The sequence below is a fragment of the Copadichromis virginalis genome, linkage group LG23 (assembly GCF_057382275.1).
Source record: "Copadichromis virginalis isolate Kocher_CV1m ecotype Utaka linkage group LG23, C_Virginalis_male_GT1.1, whole genome shotgun sequence".
Classification (NCBI taxonomy): domain Eukaryota; kingdom Metazoa; phylum Chordata; class Actinopteri; order Cichliformes; family Cichlidae; genus Copadichromis; species Copadichromis virginalis.
Window position 1 is genome coordinate 8,355,275 of NC_140639.1, and position 22,730 is coordinate 8,378,004.

The window sequence follows — 22,730 nt, forward strand, 5'->3', positions numbered from 1 at the left end:
TCTCTGCATAACTTTATTCCAGTCCTTTTAGTCCACATGTTTTCACCTCTTTTTCACAGTTACTAAGAACAAGAATGCATTTTTGCAGTAGGTGTTCTACAATTTCACATGTATTTGATCCTCGTCCTCTCCTATTTAAATGGTGCGCAGTCACGCTTGCATCAAAAATCATAGAGTAAAGTTAATAACTTATAGTGACTTTTTTCCAAGACGGCTCTCGGGGACATAAAATCCACCGCACCACAGCATGCCAGCTATCAGTGTTCAGCGTAAAGTTGCTGCCTGAGGCTGTCACAGGTCACTAAACTTTATATTTCCACACAAATGATCAAAATAGATACACAAACTCATACAAATGCAGTGCATAGATCAAAACTTTAGTCTTTCCACTCCACGTTATTGTTCCCTTATGTTTCCTGGTTCAGCTGTTAATTGGATCTTTGATAGCAATGAAGCAATGAAGACACTCCTTTTATCTTCCCGATTGTATCTGGGGAGCAGGCACAGGTCTCTCTCCCTAGTCCCCACTCTGCTCAAATGCTCTAGATGTCAATACTTTCACCTGAAGTGTACTGCAGCTCTGTTAGTGTGTCCCCTTGTCCAGCTTTATAAATCTGAAACATTACTCGCTTCTCTGAGGCGACAACAAATTCCTGAGGCTGCTAAACATTAACAGTCAACTCTCAATTAATTTTTATCCATTTTGTTAACACAAAAGTGGCCACGCATTGCCTCAAATGCAAAACCATCATTTTAATATGTGGAGATGCAGGTTTCATTTTGGTGAAGCTGAATTCATAAACAGCATCCAGAGCTTATCAGAATCATGTCGCTCCTTTCCACGCGGAAGCTCGTGAGGCGAAGTCGGTGCTTTTAAAATGATTACTTTTGTAATATAAAAAGTGAACTTTGGATAAATCACTGTATACCACGAGATGTAGCTTAGCAACACACAAAACGCAGCAGCCGATGAGACAGCCAGGATGGCTGTGATGAATTCAGTGATATGCTGATGGAGGTGACTCATCTGTAGACACCAAACATGAATGTGCTGGAATGAACCATGTGTGTTTCATCGATCTCTCTCACCTCTTGCAGTCAGCTCTCGTCGCTGCACAAAGCGCACTCTCTGAGGAGGAAGAAGAGGAGAAACATGCTGGCGATCTTTGGTTTCCGTAAAAGCCGCAACCAAACTCTGTCCCATCCGGGGCCCGAGTCAGAAGCTGAGGTTTATGGAGATGGGAGTCACACTGTTGCTACAGCACCCACGGGGTTAGTGTATTTGCACGCACACACATGCATGAGGATTCTTCTCAAGAAAGATTTGGCCTTGAACTCACAGATGGAAATACAAAACGTCAACTAGGAGTTTATCTTTCCATATTCAACGCTACATCTTCACATCTTTTGCTTAGTATCTTGATTCTTGTGAGGACACTCCACAGCACTGAACCCTATGAATAGTTCAACAAATATCACTCTTAATCTTCCTTATTTCTTTGTTGATATAAGAAATGGCTGATAGCTGCCAAAGCGCAGGCAGGCTGATACCAGAGTGTGTACACAGATGTAGATGGCAGCCGGTGTCTCCGATTCTGGATCCAACAGTCAGCCGAGTGATTAGAAATGAACACGCTGCATGTCAAATACAGATTACAATGGTATTATATCTGATTTTTGCCAGAAAATTGATACTTTCTAAATGCCCTGTTCTAAAAATTTGTTACATTTTTGTGTATTTTGAATATGTGGGATAAATTAGGAGAAATTGTGGACATTTTTTTCGTCTTCCAACTTTTAGGACAGCAATGGAGAATGTATACACTCTCCTCCAGCCTCCAAGGTCTACTGCCAGAGCTGGATCTCCCAGCGAGGCGGCTGATGGGAAAATGAATGACCTCCAAGGGAAAAGTACTATCGTTCTGAGTCCACCACCAGTGCCAGGCATCCCTCACACATGTGTGGGTGGAAGCAAACACCCATTTTATTCTCCAAGAGAGGTAGGGCCAGTGTAATCCACTATTGTTATTAACTGAAAGTTTGTAACGCGTCCGTAACCTCTTCTTGTTTTGTTTTGACAGAAATCTGAAGTGGATGCTGTGTTTGAACAGCCGGAGGATACAGACAAGTACTGGGCGGACGACAAACAGAGGACGGCAGAGGTGCTGCAAGCAGACAAGCAGTGGATGATAGCAGCAAGGCATGGCGATGTAGACAGACAGTGGTTTGACGACAGGCTGCAAGACAGAGATGCGAGAACGACCGACAGACAAACAGACAGGTACTGGACTGAGAGCAGGCATCCAGACAGGCACATGGACAGACAGTGGACTGTAGACAGACACACTCAGAGGCAGATTGACAGAAAAATTGAAAGACAGTGGATGGGCGGCAGACAGATAGAAAGGTCATGGTCGGAGAACAAGCCAGCAGACATGCAAGTGGACAATCAGTGGAATGAGAGCAGACATCAGGGAAGAAAGACAGACAGACAGGTCCAAGCACTTCAACTAGCTCAAAGGCCACTCCCTCCATACCCATCGGACAGGACGCCGTCTCCAAAACATGAAACAGATCCTCTGAAAAGCATAGAGGCTTCAGCCATAGAGTGGCATCCGCAGGACACGCAGGGAGACAGACATGCATGTCCTGATGCAGGTGGAGTTTTCTCAGAAGGCTGGAAGATGAGCGGAGGTGGAGGAGGAGGTGGCTTTTCTGTCAGTCGAGCGACATCAAAACCTGACCCCCCGCCACAAAGCAGCAAACCCAATCTGTCCAAGCTGAGGCAGAGGCATCGACTTGAGAGCTCAGACGCTCTGCCAGGTAATACACAGGTCAACCGTGTTCATTTGCTGCAGGTCAAAAAGCTTGTTTTAGCTTGCAAAGAGTTTTTGCCGCAGTCTTTGCCGCAAGTCTACATGCCACTCACTTCTCTTTTATCTATAGCTACAGAGGAGGAGGAAGATATAGAGAAGGACCCTGGAAATATGGAGAAGAAAGAGAAGGAAAAGAGACGAGATTCTGAAGGTCACCCTCCCCCGATTCCTGAAAAGGTATGAAATTTAAAGCCACACACAAGTCGGTTTGTTCTGTTTGCTCAGTTGTTTTTAGTGTATATTTAAACCAAATGTGTTCATTGATGATGTTGTCTCTGTGTTCGTTCACATGTGCTGTACTCATGCCTAGCCAAAGACCTCCTCGTTTGTGACTTTTCCAAAAGAATCAGCCAATGAAAGGAACTTACCTCCTCCTCCCGTCCCACCTCCTGTTGATAAGCCAATACATGGGTTGCCAGACAGAGCTGCAAGCCAAGGTACCTGGGCTGAAAACAATTAGCAGACATGCTTTTTTAATGTACTCAAACAATTTATTTCTACTTTTCTGAAGCAACAACCACTAGCCTGCTGATTTAGCGAATTAACAGCATTTAGACTTGCCACCGCAATGACCTGCTTTAAGCCACAATCCAGTCAGTGAGTGATGTGTTTCAGGGTAGAATTCTTGGCATTGATCGTGAAGTCTTCAGAACTCTGCAGAAGGCATGAAACAAAATCTTTCAAAGATTTTACTTCATTTGGTGAGGGTTGTTGCTTGATGGTGGTCCATGATTGATATCATAATCAACAAACCATCAGAGAGCCCTTGTGCTCTGTAGATGAATACATTGTCATCATGGAAGAGAAAACTCCCATCAGGGCAGAAATGTTTCATTGCAGGATAAAATTCATTAATCAGAACAACTTTGCATTGATTGTCGACGATTTTTCGCTCTAAGGGGACAAGTGGGCTCAAATCATGCCAACAAAGTATTCGACTTCTGGGTCCAGTGGCCCGAGCTTTTCCTAGAATTTGTCACCTTATAAGCAGAGCCATAGGACTGCAAAGGTTTGTCAAGGACCACAAAGGAAATGAAGAAGAAAAAGAGATATAACTAGGTTGTGTGCAGATCTCCTTTAACTGAATATTTTAATTGACAAAAATGTTACTGATTGAACTTTTTAACAGGAATGTAAAATTTGATAGATTTGAATTGATTAGAACACTGATGGTGGCTCTAACCTAACATTAAATGCTGTAATCTTGTCTGTTTTCTTTATATAAATTATCCTTTGTAGAATCCTCTATCAAGGCATCAAAGTAACTGTGTGGCCACTACAGGGTCACATTTGCAGCTACTCCTATGTGCAGACACATTGCACGATTTCCTCTTGGTGAAGTGTGTTTGCAGGATCAGAAAGTCCCACATTCAGGGACTTTGGGTGATTTCTGATCCTTTCCCCTGGAGAATTGTTCCCCCGACTATAAAACTCTGGCTGAAATGATGCTGGTAATTTCAGTCTCCAGTGTAGCAGCAGAAGCAGAGTCTAGCCTTTAGAATAATAAGACGAAAGCCTCTGCGATAAACTCCCTTGGCGTATTTGATTACGCCAAAAGCAGTCCCCCACCTTAGGTCCACTTAGTCAATACTTGCCTGCTTAGCCAAATTGACTGTTTTACTGGTCCTGCTTTAACAGCAGAAAAAGATTCAGTTATTTTTTGTTTCGTGTTGACATGAGAAGTGACCACAGAGCCTGTTTGCTTTTCTGCATTCATATGCATACCCTTTTCTGTGTATTAGTTCACGTGATCGAGTGTTCTTTTAAAACAAATGTAACAATATTAAATGTCGCATTTAAAAAACATGAAAATGGCAGGAACAATAACATCACGGCAGAGTTATTCTGTCCCTTGTCCGTCCAAAACAAAATTTAAAGATACCTCCTGTTGTGTGTCAATCACATGTTGTTCAGGCGACGAAGGACTCAGGCCTCAAGCACCAGTGAAGCCACAGAGGAACAGAAAAGCAATGTCCTGTGATGCAGGTATAATCGCATTATGAGCTGCAGCTATTCACCTTAGAATGTTATACGCACACTTTTGTGAATGAAACACGTTTTGTTGATCTCTGTTTGCGTGAAGCGTCTCTATCTAACTGTTAATTTGTGTCTTCTGTCCTCGCTGAACTCAGGCACTGACAGGGAAAGCCCTAATAACGTTGAGAAGCCCCCAAATCGCAAACCCCCCGTGAAAAAACCTAGACTACCCCAAAACAGAAATAAGTCCCTGGACTTGTCTGGTACATGTTTCTCTGTTTTTATTTATGTGTGTTTGTGTGTGTGGGTGGGCGACCAGCTGTAATCAGTTACTATGTGTGTGTTACCATAATGTGGAAGTATAATTACTGTCTATAAAGCATTAAACACAATTATAATACAGTGGAAAATTAGGTAATGTATCTGTAGCTCTCAGCTGAACGGTACTGATTATCTATTTAATGATCCTGTTCCACCGTACAGACAGCTTCAACTCAGCACCTGGAGAAAGCGAGCTGTTGTGATACCTGAGAACTTCACCTGCCGCTGTCAAGCCAGAGTTGTCATCCAGCGAGGTCAAAGAGCGAAGAGGAGGGAAAAGGCCTAACATCAGAGCAGGACATCATAAAACACTGTTCACTCGCTTCGGTTCAAACGCTTTCCTCTCGTCACTTTCCTCCCTCTTCACCCTGAGTTTCTTGTCTTTGCTTTTCTCTCATGTGAAGCTCTTTTTGTGGCTACAGTATTTTAAAAGTATTTGCTACTTTAGAAAAACCCATGAGATCATTGTCGTGTGTGTGTCGGTGGACAGCCGGCTGAGTGCTTGAGCGTCGTGGCTTCGCTAGGCAGAAGAATACAAATGTCTTTATTAGAATGTGGTTTCTTAAATCTGCAATGCATTTTTGACCGCTGATACAGTTGATTGCCTTGGTTGACACTTGAAAATGAGTTGCTTCTTATCAAATGAAACTTGATGATTTATATCTAGTTTTGCTTTCAGGAACTGAAAGTTAATATATTTTATAGAAAAAAAAGAAATATTATGTTTGAGCACCGTCACTGTATGAATAAAAGCCTAATGAAAAACAAAAAGTAGGATGTGTTTATTGCCTGTGCAAATCCATTCAATCATATTCATAGTTTGTAGTTTATATAAACAGTGGATTAAATCCCAATTTGTATGTGAAAGGCTGTGTTTGTGTTATATGTATAGTTCCTATGGGCTGGTTTGACCTCCTGATGGACCTGGGAACAAAAAAAACAAACATATTCCTACACACACAAAACAACAACAAAATTGTTGATCAGATGTTTTTTATGTAAAGTTAAGTAATACTTCATAACAGATAGATTTAAATAATGTCTTTTTATAGTAAAAATTCACTGGTCCTAGTTCCTAACATGTAAATACTTACTGGTTTGCTCACTTTTCTGAGTGTTAACTCGGCGTCTTTTGAGTCTATTAAATTGGCAGATATAATACTGTGTATGTGATGAGTTATTATCTTGTAAAAACAAGTTAGGATTTTATAAAACAACTCATACATACAAGATTAAAAAAAATATTAACACATGGTTGGTTTTTGTCAGACAAAAATTTGACAAAATTCTAACATTTTTTGTTCATATAGCTTTTTTATGACATTTTATACAACAGTCTTAATTAGACTTAAACTGACTTTTTAATTTGGATTGATAATGATAAATAATAGTGCACTTCAATAATATAACTCAATTACAGTTTTTTTTTTTTACAGTTCACTGTCAGTTTGCACACCTTTTTCATTTTGATTTTTAGCGTTCATTTTAGACTTGATTTTTTTTGTCACTCATTTTCAGCCCAATCCTTATAAATGACCATAAGAAGATTTGGGTTTTTTGTTTGTTTGTTTGTTTGTTTGTTAAGCCACTTAGTACTGAACCATGAATTATGCAAGCATAAGAAATGGCCTGAACACAAGTGATGGACCAGTTTTGTGTCGACACATAACAAAAAACTAAGAACTTAGTTTCATTTCAATCTTTGGGCACTTTGTTACTAGAAGCCTGTCACAAAAACATACGTGTTTATTTCGTGAAAATAACAGCCATGAATTAATATTTTTGCACTCACAGGGAGATTACCACTGAGCTATTACCTGAAAACTTGATATATCTCAGGATGGTGTGCAGGGGAAGAAGTCAGTCTTGCGAAAGGGAAATAGGGAAAGGCTGTGGTGTGCTAAGCTACACAAGAAGTGCACTGAAAGTCAGTGGCATGATGTTTTATGGAGTGATCGATCTAAATTTGGAAAGTCTGTCTCAATTTGTACCGAGGAGATCAAGAAAGAGCTATAACAGTGAGCGCCTACACCCATTTGTAAAACACAGTGGAGGCTCTGTCATGGTTTGGGATTGCAGCCAGTGGTGTTGCGGATCTTGTCAAATTTGATGGAATTACGAAAACAGAAAAGTACCATCAGATTTGATCCACTGTGCAATGCTATCTGATTGACAACAGCTTCATTTTTCACCAACCAAACTACCAAGGCAGTTAAAGCATAACTAGACAAAAAAAGACACAACAGGACAGTGCCGATCGTGAACTGGCCCAGAAAGCTTGTCTAAAACAATTTAAGTTGTGTGAATATCCTTTCAGGTAACAAGAAAACAGTTTGAGATTAATGTCTTGAATATTAGATTAAAAGGCAACCAAACTTCTTTCTATTTAACTCCTAATAAGGTTAACAGCTTGGAGGTGGTCATGAAAGTTGCTGACTAATCCTGCCATTATATGTGTCACTAAGGTCACATGATCAAGGTGTAACTGGGATTTGAAACACCTGGAAAGGGATCTCAAGATTTATGGCTGATGCTTGGTATCGTAGTCCACCTCTAACGATGGATATAAATGAACCCTTCTCCTCTCATAAAGCAGCTGTCTTCTTTGTCCAAACTGTGGATATATTTTTTTTAAAAAACTCCTTTAAGTGTTGTCCTGGTGAGCTGGATCTCCTGTGTTGCACCTTGTGTTGGTGGAGTGCTTGAGTTGTTTGTTTGTTCATGGGAGAGCCTATAACCTATACATGGGAGAGACCAAACACCCACATCACAGACGCATGGTTCAAAAGAGCTTTTGGAAGATTAGAGGTGAAACATCTTAAAGAACCTAAAAAGAGAAGTTCATTTGCCTTCAATTCAAGTGTTTTAGTCTACCATAACATGAACCTACACAGATAACTCAGGATTTCATCATATATATATATATATATATATGTTTGTGGCTGCTGGATGTGTAATTAGGCAGCTTTTTCCAAAAGTCAACTTTAAGACAATAATATCATTTTGGATTTGTTTTTGCTGCCCCCATGTGACCAAAATGTCAAAGAAAAATATGAAAAGAAATGAAGCCATGGTAGGAGGGCAGCTCCTCTGATGAAATTGTGTCAAGGCTTAAACCATGCACACGGAAACCAATTAGCAGAGACCGTGAATGGCAATTCAGTGACTTACAGTGATGACAGGCAAACTGGCCATGACAGACTTAAACTCATTTCAACTTTGAGATAAGCAGCTGAGGTGAAAACAGAATACCACTGACTGACAGAGGATGCTGTAGGAAACTTACAGCTGGAGCATCTCTGTCATAGTGACCAGCTATCAACTGCAAAGAGAAATGAATAGAGTCGTTTTCATGGAGATAGAGCCTTATGCATTATTAGTGTCATGCAGCCAGTAGAATGATCCAACAAATGATGTGAGCTTCTCTGTGATGACTTCAATTACCAACCAATCTGCATACCAGTTTTAGTGAGTGAAATTGTAGTATTTAATTTAAATGTTACAAAGTACTAAAGACAAGGTGTGTATGTGTGTGATATCACATAAAGATGAGACATCAAATAACCTGAATTTAAATATAGGAAAAAAACTCTCAAACAGCTAACATGGTGAATAACTTTGAGGGGAAAAATCCATCAGAAACTTTATTTTGGGGGCAAAGTTTGGCAGTTTTTGAGCAATTTGACTTCTGTGCATTCAGTTTTTTTTATGTCCTAGTGACCATTTAAATAAAATAAAATAAATGTTTTGTGCAGATATAGCCTGTAACGCATCTTGCTACTAAGGATTTCTCAACTTGTAACTCTTCTAAATGACTTCTTGTCTGGGTATCTTTTATTTTTGACACAATAAAACCATCCAAAATGCAACATCCCAAACTTCAAAATATGAGTTGAGAAACTCATAGGCAGCCACAATCATCTATTATGTACAGTCAATGGTCTCAACATTAAAGACTATTGTAAAACTACAAAGAATTTTATTTATTTGTTTGTTTATTTATTTATTTATTGGCATGTTATCTCCGTTAGCTCATGTGTAGATCGGTAGAACTAATACCAAAGGCAAAAGCTATGGTTCTGCAGTATCAAACTCTAACCGTCTGATTTTCATGATCACAGGTGGATGCTAAATTTACTTCCTGACTTCAGAAATGCCCCCCTCTGGTTGGCATGACAACCTCACATATTCGCACGTCAAAGAATGTAAAACAGCAGGGGGCGACTGATCCTCACAAATGAGGCAACCACTGGGCACACACGAACACACACACACAATCCAAGAAGAGAAGCAGTCTTGGAGGTTGTCATTAGCAACCGTGCTGTGACCTTTTTTTTTTCTAAAGATGCTGTAATGACTCAGATGCGAGTTACAATACTGCCACGCAGTGAGGAAATATTTCTGCAGTTTGCTGAAATGGAGATAAACAGGTTTATTTTTTCCCACCGAGTCAGTGATTTTTAATGAGCAAACAGCCTTTGGGGGAATGCGAAAGTGTTTGGGGTTTTTTTCAGTTGACTTAAACTAATTGCTGAGTTCATTAAATGCAACACGTGTATATTTTGCAGAGTTTATGAATGCATTTCTGCAATAGATCCCAAAACTCCCTCAGGTGGCCGGGAAATACTGGTTTTACAAGTTTGCGTTGATGAGCTCCTTGTTAATTAATCACAAACACTTTCTAGGTAAATATTTCGTTTTCCCCAAATCTACTCTGGGCTCAGCTACTCTGCCTGAGAAACAACCAGCTCTCTTCAGATTTAACATCTCAAACTCTGATTTATGGTGAGCATGGATGGAGTGTGTTGGCAGCAGCTGTAGCAATGACTTCATGACAGTGGAGTGAAATATAACGCAGGTGCTGGTTTGAACTTTTAGACCCACTTCACCTCAGAAACTGATGTGGAATCCGTTTTATCATGAAATACTTTAAAATTTATGTTATAGATTAACTGTGGAGAGACCTGCTTCAGTAAGTGCAGCTTTGAGTTCCTAAAGGAAGGTAAAAAAAATAAAGAAGAAATTAATTAACTAAAAAACTTAATATAATATTCAACATATCACACATTTTCTTTAACGTTAACACATGCAAATGATGAGAAAATACACATTATTTATTTTCATTTATGATAGGGCAGAGATTTCTGGCTTTGAATGTTACAGTATCTTATTTTAAGAAAATGTCCTGTAAAAGACATTTACTGCATGACTTTGTATGTTGTATTGGAATCACAGTGACAATTTCCCAGTTGATTAATTGGATTAAGAGAGCTATTATTAGTACTGCAAGCTTTCTGAACAGTTTCAGTGTGCAATAAATGAGCATCATTATCTATATAATTAGGCAGTCATTTGGATAATTACTTAAACACTGGATAAAACCAGATTCAACAGAGAGAAACTTTTTTGTTTTAGGAATATGATGTTTTAAAATTAGATTCAGCTTTGTAACAAATCAGAATGAGTCATCTAAAGATTTTGGTCATAAAGGTATGGACATGGTAAGCAGGTATGCTGTAGTGTTTAAATGATGCTCAGTTGGTGCTGAGGCATGATGCATCCATGGTGTCATGTTGTTTACACCAACTGATAAAGATATCTGATAAACAAAGTGTAAAATAAACACCTAAATTAAAATTTTAGCATTATTTTCCACATGTTCCACCGAACACAGACATGTTAGAAAGCAAAGAAACCAAGAAAAAAAGAACATGTAGTGTCTTGGCTTGAAGAAGTAGATTTTGCTTGGAGAGAAGTTTATTTCAACCAAAGCAAACTAGAATGGGTAGATATTAAACTCAAATACAGATGAAAATAAGACACAATGTTGGGCTTGCAACATAGCAAACCAAAACGTAATTGTCATAAGTTTTCCAGTCTTACACTTTAGGGTAAGTTTCATGGCTGCGGTTATGGTGACTGTAGCTCACCATGTTTCTTACGGATGATGTGAACACATCCTACTCTTCTCCTCATCATTCTTCTGCTTGTTACCAAGCAACATGACGATCACATAAAGGCCGAGGGAAGAGAGGAGCCAGAGAGAGAACATGTGTGGGCAGAAGAGAAAGATAAGTGAAAATAAAAGGATGCAGACAATCCAAAGAAATGCGTATGAATGTGTTCATACAAAGCTCCCAACACCCCTCCGGTATAAAATTTAAATCCTCTGCTCTTCCTTCTGAAATGAGGAGGGATCCAGCCTGACTATAGCGTCTGTGACTTATTGTAAGTGCAGAATACAACTTAAAAATGACTTTCTTCTAGATTGAGCACATTGCCTTTTACAACTAATGCCAAAATCCTTTGTCCTGTGTGTGCTGTAGTTGCATGGATAATGACTCATGAAAGCAGACAAGGAAAAGATGCAGTGTAATTTAATGTAATTACAACCACGTCTGCAAAGGTCATAAGTGAGCTGTTCAGAAGGGTTGTCATGGGAACTGCCTCCCTAATGGGTGACAGAGGCTACTGCCTTTGGAGTCATCTTTCGGCCCAGCAGCCTGTTTGTCAGATGGTGTGGCTCAAACAACATCAGTCCATGGTTTGTAGCAACTAATGAAGACAACCTACAGAACTACTGCTCACTGCTAATTATGTAATTCTGTCATATAAATACAGCAACCAGGAAGAACTTGGCAGCTTCTTTCTAAGAGTGGGTTATCTCACTTGAAGTCATAAAAATGTGCAAAGAACAGTGAGCAAGAGTTTAAAAGAGTTGTAAGCATACTAAGAGATGGGAATGTTAATATTTTTGCAAAATGCGGCAATGCAGTAAAAGTCAGCATGTGATTAAAATGCATCCTGATTGGAACATGAATGCAATCAAAACTCTGGAATTAAAGCGCACTGTTGCCAAATTGGTAGAAATTTAAAAGGGTGAGCTTTGACCTGTTCATTAAACAGTCTATAACTGCCTGCATAACCAGTTGCTCACTGATGTGTGGTTACATCTATTTTTAAATGTCTTCAGGACAGGCAGTCTATTCTGTTTGAGAACTGGGATCATTTTAAGCCATGGTTCAAAAGTCAAATTCACATTTGTAGCTGTCAGTCACACGTGCCTCATGGACCGCCCATACCTAACAAGCATGCTGAGACGGTATTGCAAAAAAAATAAATAAAAACACGTAAGAAGAAAAGTTGATGCTGAAACCTTGAAGACATACATTTTAAGACAGACATCATTTGCACTAACTGACAGTTGTTTTAAACAGTCACTGGATACTTGAACTAGGTCTGCAAGTATTGGCTTGGAGCCCTTTTGCTTTCAGAGCTCAATTAATTATTTCTACTATAAATTCAACAAGGGCTGGAAATGTTCCTCTGAGATTTGTGCAAGGATAGCTTCATAATATTACTGCTAATTTGTCTGCTGCACACCCATGATGCAAATTTTCCATTTCACCACATCCTAAAGGAGATCTATTGAGCTCTGGTAACAGCGGAGGTCATCTTAGTACAGTGGAATCATTATGTTCAAAAAAACGACTTTGAAATGATTTGAATGATCAGAAGATGTGTACACGGTGGCCATAGAGATATAGACTAGATCCGCAAAAATACCCTGGTAAGCTGTGCCATTTAAAGGATGCTCATCTGTTGGTAAGGAGTCCAAAGTGTGCTAGTAAAATATCCCTCACACTATTACACCACTGATCTACCATCCAAATATCACACCAGAGATGGAGGCTTTTTAGACCATGTAACGCTTTTCTCGCTAATGTTTAAGCTTCTATGGTATGCTTTTCTGCATACATTGCTTGTAACAAGTGCTTATTTGAATTACTGTTACCTTCCTATCAGCTCAAAGCAGTCTGGCCCAAAGAACCGCAGCACACTGGATATTTTGTAAACCTCAGAGACAGTAAGTGTGTGACATCTCAGTAAATCAGCAGTTTCTCAAATACTCAGCCCAACCCATCTAGCACTAATAACCATAGCACATACAAAGTCACTTAAACCACCTTTCTTCCACACTGATGCCCAGTTTGAACTTCAGCAGGACACCTGAACCACTCCTAAATGCACTGAGTTGCTGCCATGTGATTTTCTAATTCAGTTGAACATACCTGTGAAGGAAATCTACAACATGGTGAAGCTAACGTTTCTTTGAATCCTAATTATGGACAAATGCAATTATTACTAGAGGAAATATACAAATCATTTTTAAACTACCCAAACCAAAATATTAGTAACCAATGAAAATGGGGGTGTATGTATATTTACTTGATACTGGTTATGCGAGTGTGTCTATCTAAAAGCATAGATGAGGTGTTGAGGTACATTCATAGATGTGCATCTATGCACATACACAGATACTGTTAGGTACAATATGTCCACGAAAAGTTTGTATAAAAAATGAAAAGTATAGGTTAAAATGTTGAACATGTCATTTTTGGGCTGTTGGAGCATGGTGGCACTTGCAGGTGGATTCTAGGATAAACTGCGGTGTTTAAGAGGAACAGCTTCAACTAATTTGAAATGAATTGGAAATTGTTAACAAAAATCACATTTTGTCATGAGTAAAATTAAATCCACACATTCAATCAAATATTAGAATTAATAAAACTGCTTGAAACACATACTGTTATAAAAAGAACAAACCTTTATTACAGTTTTTAAATGATCAAAGCATAAAGGAGGTATGCTGTACAATACAGTGCAGTATGAACATAAACACAAAGAGGCAAAGCTATTTCTAAAGAAAAACGAGGCAATGCAAACCCACCAAAATAACCAGATTAACTCATAAATACCACAACATCCGTCTGCAGAATCTGTTTAAAGCAAACACAGTTGTAAATGTCCTAACAGCTAAAATAAATGTTTTATTTTTATTCTTGCACTAATGTAGATACTTTCAAAAAGTTTGACGATCTTACTGAAAATTTTACTGCATCTGAATTATTGATAAGTGAGGTGCACTATTAACTCAGGGAATAGTATTAGCATTAAAGTGCCTGACGTGTTTGTGACATTAAGAATGACAGTAAAAATATCCTAATCCTGCAAGAGGATAAGAATCAGAACAGCCACACGAGTGAGGATGGAGGGAGGGGCATAGAGGGGGAATGAATTAACAGATTTAGTGTCATCTCTCAGTCTGGGAGAGGAGCCAAAGTATCGACCACCTTAATCCCTTCATCCCTCTCTTCCTCATGCTCATCCTCCAAAACCACCGCCTCTGTCTCTCTGTCTGTTGCCACCCCCAATTTCTATCTCTCTTCATCTTTGTTGTTTTTATTTTAAAGATTAAAGCCGTCTAATACTTTTTGTTTGCGTGTTTAGTGTTGACGTAATGTTGTGCTCATAGACATGTTAAACTGTCAGATTTAGAGTCTGTCATTAATTGATTATTTAAAAAAAAAAAAAAAAAAAGAAAATTATGGCTTTTATGGATCAAATGAAGAGTTCATTTATTAATGGATTTTATATTCTGTAAGTGCATAATTATGATGCGAGTTAAAGTGATCAGTATTCAAGCATTATGTGTATGAATAATAGTAAGAACATCATAATATGTGTTATTTTCCTTTTAAGATTGTAGCTTGTTTTGTGGCAAATGTCTCCAAAGGATTAAACTCTTAAATATCAAAATATCAGTAGAAGTGTACAAATAGAGACGATAAGTGTATCCATTGATCTGAGGTGGGAATAGATGGTTGAGTCTAGGGTAGGTGAGGTAATAGCAGTGCTTCTGACAGCTTATGTGTACATTACAGATGGTTTATGTAGGCACAGGTATCTGTTAATCTGACACTAGTTTCAGAGGGAGAATCAGATCTAATCCCGTGACTAGCCTCATAATTCCATTCAGATGAGTAAGACGGTCTGGAGTGGAAATCAATAAAAGACTGTAAATAGCTTACAGGATATGAAATGTGTAAGCTTATAGGTGCACAAGTTCAAAGTCAAATTTAAATGGGCAATTTAAAGCTTAGCAGCTGAAGTGATGGATTAGAAGCCTGTTAGAAAAACACTCGGCTTAGAGGACCCAGGAGAAGGAAGTTAAATGATAAGCAAAGACCCCAGAGGAAGAATGTATATAGAATATTTATGCAAATGGCTGTTTCCAAAGATAATGAGCCAATGTGATGTACACGGTCATTATGAATGCATCACAACATTCTGCATGGGTTTTCTGCTTGCTCATCATAAGGTAAACTGTAAGCAGCCTAGTTATACACCAATTCAGCCAAAACAATGAAACAAATCTGCAGAATATTGTGATGATCGTGCTCTGATCAGTTGGGAGATGCAAACAGGACGTCTGGAGCTGTCCTGTGCTTTGCACCAGGAATTTAGCAGCAGGGTTAGGCTTTCTAGAGGCTTACACATCCGGGTGCACCAGAAGCCACATCAGCAGAACGTTGCATCATAACAAAATGACCAATGGCATTCACTTCACTTGTCAGTGGTTTTAATATTGTGGCTGATCTGTGGATGCAGTATGTTCAAAAGGGATAAATGCTGCATATATGTCATTTTCACAAAAGGCATATAATAATCACAGACCTTTTATAAAAGACTATATTTCAAAAACTGTATTATTTGGAATAGGCAACAGTGGGCGGCTACACAGGTTGCAAAAGAATATCCAATTCTATTCAAGTCTAAGGTAAAATTATCCTACTTCTCCTGCGATCTATGTCCTCACTAAATGCATTCGTGATGAATTTATTGGCTTAATTGCTAGTTATGCATCCTACTGAGTCCCATGTGATGTTAATTTTGTAAACCATGGTCAAACCTTGTGATTTACCAGAGAATGCAGAGCCCATGATTCCTAAAAAATTCTCCCTCTTGATGTCACATATGATTTCAAAGCAAAAACATGGTCAAAATAATTACATATAGACTATTAATCTGAGCGTTACATTCCCCTGAGTGGTGTACAAGGTGAGGGGGGAGTAACAAAAAGTGTCCAGGTCAGAAAAAGGAGTCAAGGAGGCAAAAGGGTTAAATTAAAGAGTTTTATTAAAGTTTCTGTTAATATTCAACTAAAAGAGACGGACAAGCCGCTATCACCATTTAAGGAAACAAACAAATTAGTCAATTATTGGTCAATAAAGTAAAACATAAGTCAAAAAGAGAGAGGGCAGCTCACTAGCTGCACATGGCACTCTGGGCCAGAGCTCACCTGTCCCTGGGCTTAAATCCCTTTAATTACTGACGAGAGTCAGCTGCACAAAAGAAAAAGGTGGCAGCTAAGGCAGGAGAGATTGAAGGACACGCCCACACAGGCACCTTCAGGAGGAGGCCCTGCTAGGGCCGTAACACTGAGCCATCCTTTATATACAGTCTATGATGATTACTATTATAAATAACTCAATACCTGTGCTATAAATTAGGAGAACTGGAATACATCCTAGTAGTATATTAATTGTAATGTCGCTTTCAAGTTAAAGCCAAAATACTTGCCATCAATCCTTTTAATATAGAAACTACTTTTTGAAGCCACTACAAATAAAATTTCAGTCAAAAAAGTCAAAATTAGTGCATGTAGATGTTGTAAAACCAGGACGAAATATAAAGCATAATATAACATTTGTGTCTTTGGCACAATGTGATTATCCTACAGGCATCATTTAACCGGTCACGTATCTTTTTTGAGTACTGTGTTGTTTCTGTGTGTTTGCGTGTGTGCATGAAGAGTGAAGGAGACAAAGGACAAGGGAGGGAGCCCCTGTGAGGTGAGACGGGTAAGCCTGTTGCTTGTAGCAGAGTTAGTCAGGATTAGGACATGTATCTGTGGGATAAGACCGAGTTACTGGGACCCTACAGTGCTCCAGCTAACACCATCTGTCCTAACAGTCCAGGTCTATCCTCAAATCAGTCACTCTCTCATTCCCTCCGTCCTATCTGTCTGTATTCTCTTACTCATGTCTCCTGCTTTTTGTCAACAAGTTGTTTCCTCCTGCTGTTTGTAGTTGGCCTCATCCTGAGTTTCTCAGTAGCTCCTGTGGTGAAGGAAGTAAGGGGGGGAGTACAGTCCAAATAGTCCAAGTCATGTCCTCTGTTGGCCTTCAGAGCCTCTAAGTAGTAATTCTGAAGGCTATGAAACCGGGTTAAGAGCTGATAGGGGGGTCAGTGTCACATTCAGGGGGTCAGGGCCAATAGCCTGCTCAAGTTTTCGGAGTCTTTTCTGCCAGATCATCAATTTACATCTAAAAGCATCCTGCAAGGGAGTGTTTCCAGTTTTATCTGTTGTGAAGAAATGTTAGTGTAATAGTGCATGATGTATTTTCTTTCTAAATATATTGTAAGACTAATATATTTTTATCGGCATGGATGATATTAAGTCATAGCGTGCAGTCAGTAAGCTTAACATGAAGACAGGAAACAGGATACGATGTCATCACAGTTAGCCTGGCAAAGCTAAGCTAAACATTTCCTCCGCAAATCAAATCCAGACTACGCTTTGCAAAGAGTGTGTCTTTATAGTTATTTCCCTACATCATGTCATCATGTTGTACTTTGTTTTCTTTTGTGAATTGTTGTGTTTTTTGCTTTCTGTCTTTATTCCTTTCTTTCTCTTTGCTGTGTCTCGTAAACTAATCAGCCTGCCATCTATATCTAGTTTTTATTTACCTCTCTCATCATCTGTTTCCCCTCATGTGCAATCCCATGTTTCTTGCCTTTGTCCCCAGTGCCTAACTTTTTCTGTTAGTTTGGATTTTTTTTTTTCTTACCTTCTGTTATTACTGGGCTTTGGCTTATCAGCTTTTTGAGGTTTCAGAAAGTGGAGGCTTCAGTTTTGCATTAAAATGATTCTGTGTTTGGCTCAATATATCATCGTACTCTAATTAAAGTATGCCAGACATGATATGGAAAAATTATGGTAATGAAAAGAAAAGTCATTGTTTTTGTTCCAACTACTTGTTACCAAGTTACAGCTGGACTTTGCATACAATATGCTCAAATATGATGCTACTCTGCTTCAAGGAGTCAGAGCTTCTTTGATATATGATGACATAATTTTCTAATTATTACAAGAATCTTTTTGCTACTACTACTACTCTATGTAAGAAAAAAGCTTTTGTGTCACTGTGTGTTTAATGTGATAAAACAACACCAGCCAGTCAACATACTGGTCGACCTCTACTACGTTATCTTAATCACACGACCTCAAAACTTACCTTTGCCTCTAAAATAAAAGAGCAAACGAACAGTGAATCATTTGAATCAACTTCAGGTCACACCTGCGTGTAAGGCACACTGAGATGCTAAAAGATAAATGTGTGTAGATGCAGGAGGAGTGATTGTGTGTTTGTCATGAAGTATGAGGTAAGTTCCTCTGTGTCTCTCCCTCTCTTTGTCCCTCGCCCTCACAGGAGGCCCTGTTGGTTTAGCTGCTAAGCTTTCCCCGGAAACACAAATGATGGCCAGATAGAGAGGTTAAAGTAGAGAGCAGAGGAAACAGAAACTGAAAGAAGAGAACAGAAGCTTTTTACCTTTAAATTCTTTTCTATTTTACTATGTCTATTAAATCTTATTTAGCTGTCAGTAACATCTCTGCTTATTAAAGATTTATTTTTTTAATTACATAGTAAAATACTAAACTGTTTATCAGTCTTGTGCTTTTTTTTTCCACGAGTCAGCATGTCTGCTTTCAATAAAGGTTTTGTTTACAGTCCAAATCAGATTTGTGAAGGCACTATTAACTTACTGATTCCTGAACGAGACGCTATTAAGACACTGAGAGACTCGGGATTAACAAGTTTAGCTTTTAAGGAGCATCGAGAAACGCTTGTTGTGCATTTCCCTGCAGACTTAAATGGCTTGGAAGAAGAAAAAAAAACAGCATTAGTTCACAGATTTTGATCCTAACTGTGAGAGGCAGGGTAGTAAGGCGACGCGGGGGGTGCTAATTTCAAATCACGAACCTCTTTGTTGAAATGTTTTGGGTCTGTACCCACAGAGATGAATATCTACCAGCTGAAAACATATCCAGTTAGTGAGATCATTGTTCACTGATACATTTTCAGTCATACATCTAAATTATCAGTCTTTTATGCTTAAAATGATATTAACTTATACTGCTACAAATTAATCCAGACATAATGAAGCACAGAAGTGCTGTTTGCCTTTGGGGCCAGTAGGCAATACATAATTAAGACTCATTACTTTGTTTGAATAAATCCATAAATGGGATGAGCTTAATGGGTGAATCACTGCTGGTATGTATTTATTTAATATTAAACAGTGGTAATAGAAATTACACCAGAAAACATTCAATTCAGTTTTATTTATATAAAGCTAAACCACAACAGCAGTCACCTCAAGGCAATTTATATTGTAAGACAGAGACCTACAATAATGCAGAGAAAATAATGAGAAATATTAGGCATCAAATGCACAAAAGCAATACTATAAAAATTATAGATATTGTATTGTATCAGTGGATATAATTACTTTATGTTGTAGACTGTCAACATAAAACCATGTTAGAATAAACCAACAGCCAGCTGGTTTAGATATTCAAAACCTGTGTTATATATATATATTTTTTTTTTTTCTCTGGGAAATTTACCACGATGAATTTTAAAAAGTGAATATATTCAAGTAAGATAAAAGTACCTTGAAATTGAACCAAAGCACAGTACATGAGCAGATTGCACCTCTGCTGACAAGTACGTTGGACACTGGTTTAAATTGACAGTGTCCAATTGCTGCAACACAATTTTTATCTAAATCCTGTAATTTAAAACAATTTTTTTCAATAAATTCCCCCATTTTTCTTTGTTCTTCTGTGGGTTGTTGTTGTTTTTGTGTTACCTGTATAATCTGTGAGTCTCGAGTAAACATCCAGTGACCTTAATAGTAATACTCTACAGCTTCTTCTTTTTAAAGCATCTTCCATTGCAGTGAAACATTTGAACAAAAAGGCACCAATCAGATGGAAAAACAACACAATAAGTGTATGGTTTTAGACTCATTTGACCTTATGTGGTTACAGTGACAGGGTCTGTGGGTTAGAGAGTTTTTAAAACTTTGTCTTTAACCTGGTTGACTGTAACAACTCACAGGTTCAATATTTAACAGCATTTTAGCGTTAAAGCAGAGCTGCTCTTGACTCATTTTCAGTTCAGGATATGTGACTATCCACTGTGAGGCAGCACAGAGCCTACAGTCCAACTTGCAGCAACACAATTGTTAAAGTTGTTATGTCCGAGAGATAAATATTCAGAGATAGTTGAGTAAACTTTCATGAAGTGTCAGCGATACTTGTTTTGCAGAACAACAGTTTTGAAATGTAGTTGATGAAGGAAGCGGTGCATGTATGAAGTGTTTTTGCTTCTTTTGCAAGAAATTATATGTCGCATCAAAGGAGAGAGTTGGGAATTTGGAGGTATGTGTGTGGGGTGTATGCAAGGAAACAGAAACGTGTAAAACAAGAAGAGAAAAAGAAAAAGGAGTACAAAATATGGGATGGGGTGACAGAGTGAAGCGGGGGAAACACTGCCAGAGAGCGTGAACATGCCTGTGAACTATGAGAGAGGGATGTGGAGGGGAGAGACGGAGAGAGAGAGAGAGAGAGAGAGGAGGGGATTGCTGCAAACAGGGATTTGCAGCAGAGTGGACAGAAAGAAAGGGGGCAGTGGCACTCAGTAGCAGAGTGCTATACACACTCACATGCGCACGCACATGCACACACACGCTGTTTCCTCTGTGTCTCTTTCCAAACGTGTCAGTCAACCAGTCAGTCGATTATTTGTGTTTGTGTGTGTGTTCAGTGGGGACGTTGACAAGAGCTCGTAACCATCCTTCTTCTCTATGACCGACGGTAAGATCTTTTCAGTCACTTTGCCTGTTTGACCGTCTCTCACACCGGGCCTTTATCTCGGCCTGCTTTCACTCTACTTTTTTCTCTCATGTGTGTGTTTTTGCTGTAACTCTGGTCCGGAGCCAGACTGAGGCCTCCATGGAGCCCTGTCACTGTTTGCTTTCTTTTACAATCCATTTTGAGCCACAGGGGGTGAAAGTAATGAGCAGTGAAGCAGAGGCACTAGTCAAAGGTGGACTTTTTTAATTAGGTGTTCATTTTATTAATAACAACTATTACATCTGAAGGAGTGTAATTAGTATTGGCGGAAACCACTTACAGCTTTCTTTGATGCACTTACCCCTGTAGCATAATGGAAGTGTTGAACTTTTCAGTTATATTGTGAGGACACTACTTTTAGCCTCTTCATTTGTTTTTGAATGTTTTGACTTATTATGTTAATATTTAACTCATTTATCGTCTCAGACTTTCTATAAGTTACTCTAAAATATTGTCATGTAACTCTTTTTTTGTGTAAAACGAGTTTTTGAACATGAATTTGACAGCAAATGCATAAAAAAGGTCACATTTTACTATCTTGATATGTTACTTTTAACTTGTTATCAATTTTTGCTAAAAGTAAATTTACAGCTGTATAGAATTTTAGAAAGTCGTGGCCTCTGGATTAAAGTCTGAAGTGCTCGATAATTGGATTTGCTCTCTGAGACCTGTGGATCTTTCTGTCAAAAATGATTAAGCCTGTGAATTCCTCTGCTTCAACTGCTTATGAGTTCAGCGAGCGGATGTTTCTAGATATATTGCATTTCCTGAGCAACCTGGAAAGTATTTCTACATGGAAGTATTCCAAATGCAAAACCTGACATGCAGAAGAAGATGTTGTCAAAAGGCATCTGGCAGCACATTTTATTCAGTTTCTTCATTTAGCAAGGAGATCTTAAAAAGAAGAAATGTGACGCTCAGTACTGATATAATTACAAGAGAGGAAATGCACTTTTTAAGTGCATGAAACTTTGTGTTTTTTATGTACACAGACTGCTTACATGTGTGGGATGCAAGAGGTGTGTGCTGCAGATTCGTGTGTTAATATACAAACACAGCCTACCTTGATGTTTACCCATTTCTAACTGATCCTTTTTTTTAAGGCATTTCATGATAGAATCAGTTTGACTGATATATATATATATATATATATATATATATATATATATATATTTCAGTCAAACTGAAATGGTTAAATTAAAGGGGGTCTTTAGATGTATTCATGAATGAGCTGACAGAGCTTGGGAGTAGTGCAATATCTAATTTAAATTCAAGGCTGGAAATTAAGTTCAAATGAAAATAATCTGGATGTAGATGTAGGAGGAGCTTACCACTCCTCTGCAGCCTAAGGCCTGCAACACAACACACCTCAAAGATCATTGTCAGCTTTTATTATGGGTAATGTAGGCTTCCAGTTTTAATAAGGAAAAAGAACGAGTGAAGTTAAATAAAAAACACATATTTCTGGTTCGATGCATCATTTCTTAGCTTTCTTTTAATTAATTATGAGTGCTAAATCTATGCTGCACAAAATTAGTAACATTAATTACAGCTTATCAGCTCTTTATAGACAACATCAACCACCCATTACTCTTATCCCTTCCATCCAAACCCTTTTTTCCCTTTTTGTTTCTTCAGGACAAAAGAAACAGAGACAAGGAAAAGGGGACATACAGTTTCTCACAAAAGAAACTCACCAACCAGTGGACTTTCTGACATCACCGCTG

At 38.6% G+C, this 22,730-nt stretch overlaps 1 protein-coding gene across 2 annotated transcripts in view; it reads left to right on the forward strand.

Annotated features, from left to right (window-relative positions):
* The window catches only part of LOC146680227 (capping protein, Arp2/3 and myosin-I linker protein 3-like), a 35,523-nt gene extending 29,470 nt beyond the window's left edge, over window positions 1-6,053 (forward strand). The window contains exons 33-40 of one of the 2 annotated variants that reach the window (XM_085447702.1): window positions 1,099-1,272; window positions 1,802-2,000; window positions 2,082-2,823; window positions 2,947-3,053; window positions 3,187-3,313; window positions 4,791-4,862; window positions 5,009-5,116; window positions 5,337-6,053. In XM_085447702.1, the coding sequence (XP_085303828.1) occupies window positions 1,099-1,272; window positions 1,802-2,000; window positions 2,082-2,823; window positions 2,947-3,053; window positions 3,187-3,313; window positions 4,791-4,862; window positions 5,009-5,116; window positions 5,337-5,377 (1,570 nt within the window). In that variant the 3' untranslated portion in view covers window positions 5,378-6,053. The remainder of the gene's footprint in view (window positions 1-1,098; window positions 1,273-1,801; window positions 2,001-2,081; window positions 2,824-2,946; window positions 3,054-3,186; window positions 3,314-4,790; window positions 4,863-5,008; window positions 5,117-5,336) is intronic. The other variant, XM_085447703.1, reaches the window with a different exon arrangement.
* Window positions 6,054-22,730: the final 16,677 nt, after the last annotated feature.